At 48.4% G+C, this 6,436-nt stretch overlaps 1 protein-coding gene across 3 annotated transcripts in view; it reads right to left on the bottom strand.

Moving 5' to 3' along the window:
• PIP4P2 (phosphatidylinositol-4,5-bisphosphate 4-phosphatase 2) overlaps nucleotides 1-1,539 on the bottom strand; it is a 32,649-nt gene extending 31,110 nt beyond the window's left edge. Inside the window, exon 1 of one of the 3 annotated variants that reach the window (XM_083747936.1) lies at nucleotides 1,148-1,539. In XM_083747936.1, the coding sequence (XP_083604062.1) occupies nucleotides 1,148-1,253 (106 nt within the window). In that variant the 5' untranslated portion in view covers nucleotides 1,254-1,539. The remainder of the gene's footprint in view (nucleotides 1-1,147) is intronic. The other 2 variants (XM_083747935.1, XM_083747934.1) reach the window with 2 other exon arrangements.
• Between the last annotated feature and the right edge of the window lie 4,897 nt (nucleotides 1,540-6,436).

The following is a 6,436-nucleotide window of genomic DNA, read 5'->3' as shown; positions in this document are numbered from 1 at the left end:
TCCTTGCACACCAGAACCTATTTTCAATAGCTGATCTCCACGCCGAAACATGCAGAGTGGTGATCAAAATGAGTTTCGTGGGCATATGAAGAGTGCAAATGAGAATCAGGCAAGCTCCCAAGAAGGGGAGCAAGTGCTTCCAGGTCAAAGGGCACAAGTGTCAGATTCAGCTTGCTAAATCTCTATCAGAAACCACACACAGCCTGCATCCCAGCCACAGGGGCACATCCCAGCCTTGTGGAGCCTTTTTGGCACTTGCATAATCTTTGATAAATTGCATTGAGCTGCATTATCTCCTTTCATCTCTCACATTGTAAACCAGCCCTTTCCCTACTAACTCCGAGATGGGCGTGTGTTTTTATTTAATCAAGAAAGGCGGAGGGTGGGGAACAGGCTGGAGAGAGAATATTTACATGTTATATCAAAGATCGAGGCCCTCAAAAGTCGTCTCTAGTGTGCCTGACCTTGTCTTTTAGGGAAAAGCCCCCTGAATCAGCAGAACTGGAGAGGCGGGGAGCAATACGGACTGAATGAAAGCCTCTTGGAAAACCTTCCCTCAAGGACACAAGAGCCATGTGGGCCGCCGATGCCTGCCCTGCTCCCCCTCCCTGCTCCTTCCCCCGCACACCTTAAAAGCAAAAGAGAGAGGGGAGGAAAGCCCCCCCCCACTCAACTCGCGAAGAGTGCGGAAGCCTGCGTGATCGATTCTTTCCTTGCCATTAACCATGTATCCTCATGGCTGATGGAGGGGAGGGACACACAGAGAAAAGACACGCAGCTACACACATTGCAAACTCATTCCTCCACCACCCCAAGAAAATCCCCGTCTTTCCTTGAATATGCAGGGAAAGAAAGGGGGGAACCCCTGCAATGGTACGAAACCCCAGAGGCGGGTCCCGAAACCCCCCCAAGCAGCGAACCAGATCTGCACCCGAACAAGCCCATCTCTCCCCCACCACACACACACACCCCGGTAGCCCAAGTTGGCACCGGGGCGAGAGGGAGTTTGGGGGGCAAACGTGCATGCAAATAATACGTATTAATTAATAATTTAAAAAACTCTCTCTGGGGTAGAAAAGGGAACCTGGAGATTGGGGTGCGGGCAGCCAGGTGGGGCGGCGCTCCCCCCCCCGCCGCCGTTTTTTACCTCTTGGGCTGCTGTCCGGGAAATACGGCGGGGCCGTCGGCGTCACGTTGCCCGAGCTGGGGGCTGACAGCAGCGGCGATCGCTCGTCCACCCCGTCCGCAGCCATGACTACTGCAGCAGCAACAGCAGCAGAGAGAGAGAGAGAGAGGCTGGCGAGGGAAGAGCCCTCTCCACACACTCGCACAATGTGCGTGTCACAAGGCGGGGGAGGGCGGGGGAGGGGAGAGGCAGAGCGGGGGGGGGGGGCGGACACACAGACACAGACACACAAGCCCGGCTTCTCGGGGGCGGGAGAAAGCTTAGCCCCGGCTCCTTCCGAGGTGCAAGTTAATCGATGGGTCGCTTGGAGGAGGGGCTCCGAGGCTTTGCTCTCTGCGGCCAAATCCCAGGAAAAGTTGCTGCGGGTGGAAGAGAGAGAGACTTGCATTGATACGTGTAGGAGTGCATACGGCGCCTTTGGGGGAATGCAGCGTTTCCTCGATTCCTCGATTTTGAAACTTTGCATTGAAAGGGTGCCGCTGATCATAATCAACAGATTAATTTAATGCATATGCAGCATATTATAATTTTTTTTTTTAAAAAGGTGCAGTGAGCAAGCACCATCTTAAATGAGAAATTCCTCCCTTTCCTGTTTCCCATAATGTATATGATATATATAATTTAAAGCAGGCGTAGCCAAGGTGGTGCCCACCAGATGTTTCGGATTCCCCATGTCTATGAGTCCCAGCTGCCGTGTGGTCCGAGGGGTGATGGGAGTCCGCAGTATCTGAGGGGCATCACCCTGGCCAGCACCCCCCCCCCGATTTAGGGCCTTCTCAGCCCACCTCCCCTTCAGCTCCGGCAAAAGCTCCCAAATCAGCTTACTAGGGTTTAGTCAAACAGGCCCTGCTCTCAGGCTTGCATTCTGAAAGACATTGCATGAAAACAAGAGGTTGGGAGAGGGGGAAAAGCATCCTCTGACGCTTGTTCTTAGTTCAGCACCAAAGTCCTCTAGTGATCAGATGCAATGGAGGGAATATCTCCTCCAAAAGCAGGTATGCGGGACCAGGTATTACTCTCCAGGAGTTGCTACACTACAACTCCCACCATCCCTGATCATTGGCCATGCTGGCTGGTGGGAGTCCGTAACCTATGATGAGTGACAAATTCCCCACCTTTGTGGATGTTGTGCCACCACACCTGCATCAGAAGCAAAGGAAGTACCTGTACGTTTCTTGCTTTCAGAGTGTTGCTTTTGCCCCATATAAATCTATGGATATTAGGACAATTGAGAAAGCTTAGGATGCCCTCAAGCTAAATCAACAAATATTTCTTTAATTGTTCTTACTGCTTTTTAATTTGGTGACTGCCCTAATTGTGTTCTGTATTGCAATGCAGGGCAGTGGGTCTGAATGATTTCTTAAGGACCTCATCCAAACCTGTGGTTTGCCTAGGGTGGCCACTTATGCACTTCCAAGAAGAGAAGAAATACATCACCAAAAAGAGGACAAAATATGGTGCAGCTTGCAAAATTTACATATGCTTATATTATATATATTATATATATTATATTATATATATAATATATATACGCACACATACACATGCAGCCATCCTTCGAAATTCATGGTTCTCTGATTTTGCAATGTGGCGCTGTGGGTTAAACCACAGAGCCTAGGACTTGCCGATCAGAAGATCGGCGGTTCGAATCCCCGCAACGGAGTGAGCTCCCGTTGCTTGGTCCCAGCTCCTGCCCACCTAGCAGTTCGAAAGCACGTCAAAGTGCAAGTAGATAAATAGGTTCCGCTCCGGCGGGAAGGTAAACAGCATTTCCGTGCGCTGCTCTGGTTCGCCAGAAGCAGCTTAGTCATGCTGGCCACATGACCCGGAAGCTGTACACTGGCTCCCTTGGCCAATAAAGCGAGATGAGCGCCACAACCCCAGAGTCGGTCACAACTGGATCTAATGCTCAGGGGTCCCTTTACCTTTACCTAATGTGTACAGCAATGCAAACAATAGGGTAAAGTGAACATACAAATGCATATGTTAGTGAGAATAATGTAACAAAATACATTGTACTGAGGGAAATTGTTTTGCAAAAAGGTGTATATTATATGTGTGTGTGGTTGTTGTACTAGTAAAGTACCCGAGTTTATTTTTAAATTATTTAAGATAGTCTTAGGGTCCCTCTAGACTGGTGGGATTTTTTGGGGGGTGGGGGGTACACTACAACATGTCATTGATGCACTGATAAATCCATCAGTGGTGCAACAAAAGCAGGACAAAAAATGAACCAGAACATTTGTGGTCCAAAAATGTGCAGGATTCCACAAGGAAGTTAAAGGAAGTGCACTGATTGGAAACAAAACAGAGCCCCCAAACTGTTGCAGTAACGAACAGTATTGAAAGCAGGATCATGTACAACTGTCTCGATACCATTGTAAGGACAAATAATTGTGAATGCCCCCACCCACCTGCACAAAAAAGGATGTCTGAAGGGTATTAATGATTGTAAAGAAAATCCTGATAATTTTGCATCACATCCCTGATGAAACATTTCCTTAATGCAGCCACTGGCATCCATCCATAAACTTCCATAAACACTGCTGCAAGACTAGACTATAGTTGTGGCAAGGGAGTCTGCAATAGATTAGAGAGGGGCCTCTAATCTAAGGCACTCTAAGGCACAGGTGGGAAGAGGCTGGCTTGAAATGCTAAAAAGGATGAGGCACTTAAGTAGAGAGCAGGGTGAGGGCGAAATTGAGAGGGAAGCAGAGAGCTCTCAATTTCAGAACGGAATGAAGTTGCTGAAATCCTGAACTGCAGCACTCGACACTGCAATGTTTTGTTGCAGGTCCCCCTTGTTCTGCTCTCGTAGTCAGGACTTGAAGCAACAGAAAGTGGAGAGGGGTTTAGAGGAATCTGGCTATCAGTGGAGAGAAGCTGCAGAAGTTGATTTCCTTGTTGCAATTAACAGATAAGCATTAAGGTGACAGCCATATTTTCAGCGAAGGGTCAGTTATCTCACGGTGGAAATTCTTGCTCCTTGTGAAAAGGATTAAAATGACTGGCAGATTTAGGATTTTTGCTAGGAGTGGGATTTTAAAGGATTATTAGCCTTCTTGTAAATTAAAGAACGGAATGCAACATCGGCCCGTAAATTTCACACCCATTTTTCTTCCTTCTGCTATAGCATTGGGCTCTTATTTAGAACCTCATGGCAACATTCTGCCTGTAATTGTTTGTAGCCAATTATTCTTTCGTGGATAATTGAGAATGAAAAGCCAAGCATATCTTATGTGCATAATGAATAATGATTGCTACCTGTAGGATGTTGCAACCTGCAGAATGTCTTGTGGTGGCATCTTCCTCCGAAATGCAAGCCCCCTTAATGGGTCCCCAAAACTATGGAACTCCCCCCCTTACAGAGGAGCATCAGGCACAGTCTCTCAGACATTGGAAATTCACATCTTCTTAGCCTTTGACAGTTGAGCTATTTTTGTTAGAGTCCCTCTCTATATTCCATCTGGTTTGTTGATACATATGCATTTTCTTGGATGGTATTTTGGGGTGGGCTGTATTATATTTTTAAGATAATAAATATAAGAAATCATATATGATATGATATGATATGATATGTAAATAAAATAGGAAATACAGCAGGTCTCCGGATCATCGCCCACTATCGAATAGACACCTGCAAAATAAATCATAAAGTGACTCATTAATGGCATTTGGATTTTAACCTAGAAATGGGTTGAATAACTTCTGCAGTGAAGGTTCCCTTTAGCCCAAGGGATGGGAACTGGGTCTGGACAATGATTTAGAATTTAAAAGGTCCAGCCTTTACCAAAATGAAAGTATAAAAAATAGCATTAAAATCATCATTAGCCTAACCCACTCATCTGGCACAGCAACTACACTGGCAAGAGTCACCAACAGTTGATGAACTGTAACACTGATACAGTGTTGTAGGTTGCCTAATGGCAAAGTCATGATAGTTCTTGTTATGTCCTGAGTTGAATAGGATCCAAACTGCAGCAGTCTGATTGGTCCTAGAACAATAGGATTCAGAATGCAGCAGTCTGATTGGTCCTAGAACAATGCAGCAGTATGATTGGTTAGCAGGAACCACCCAATCATGCTCCAGATAGAAGTGAATCCACAACCTGATTGGCTTACAGTAGAATTCCGGAATTAGCCAATCATGTGCAGCCCATTGTGTAAATAATGTATATAAAGCAGATACTTTGAGGGGACATTTTCATTCCTCCTCACCACTATGAGCTGAATAAAGAGCATGAAATCACTTTGCGACTCTGAGTATATTTCACTGGCGACGAAGGTGGGATCCCGCTGAGCTGACTGCCACACACAGCACCGCAGCACCGCCACGTGCTGCACCGCTGCCGCTCACCGTGTATCCAGGCTTCAGCTCCGGGACCCAAGGAACTCAGAATGGCAACCGACAGCAGCTTCTCGCCGTTCAACCCAGCATCTGGAGACTGGGAAGCGTATGCCTCCCGTTTCACCTTCCTCCTAGAAGCCAAAGGGATCACCGATGAAGAAGACGCCAAGAAGAGGGCAATATTCTTCAGCGTCTGCGGAGAGGAGACGTTTGAAATCGCCCGGGCTCTCCTTGCACCTGAAGACGTCGCTACTGTTCCATACAAAACAATAATGGAACAGCTGAAGGGGCACTTTTCGCCACAGCCCTCAGTGGTGGCTCGTCGAAATGCCTTCTATGCAAAGCGGCAAGCCCCTGGGGAAACCATAACTGGGTTTGTGACCTCTCTCCACCAAGCTGCCCGGTTCTGCAACTTCTCAGAGCTGGAGAACATGCTTCGTGACCGCCTCGTCGGTGGCCTGAAGGATGAGAAGCTGCAACGACGCCTCTACGCTAAGAAGAACCTAACGTTCCAGGTTGCTCTGGAGGAGGCCCTGGCAATGGAAGCTGCCGAGAGGTCGACGCAAGAGGCACGGCCGAGCCAGCCGTCCCAACCGAGGGTCCACCACGAAGACCTCACCGACGACTCAGGATCCAACAGGGAGGAGGTGCACCGAGTACAGCAGCACACTCAAGCAGCCCACATACCACAGCTGCCTCGACGAGAAGGAGGGAACTGCGCAAGCTGTGGAGAAAGTCACGAGAGGAGGACCTGCCGTTTCCGCAACGCAGAGTGCAGGCAGTGCAGAAAATTGGGACACATCGCCCGGGTGTGTCGGGCTCGGCCCACCCGACGCCAGGCATCAGATGACCAATCCAAGAGCTCCAGGTCCCGGGCCCCAACGCACCAAGGCAACTCGACG

Source organism: Podarcis gaigeae (genome assembly GCF_964106915.1).
Source record: "Podarcis gaigeae genome assembly, chromosome: 7".
NCBI lineage: Eukaryota > Metazoa > Chordata > Lepidosauria > Squamata > Lacertidae > Podarcis > Podarcis gaigeae.
This window is presented reverse-complemented; position numbering and strand designations above follow the sequence as displayed.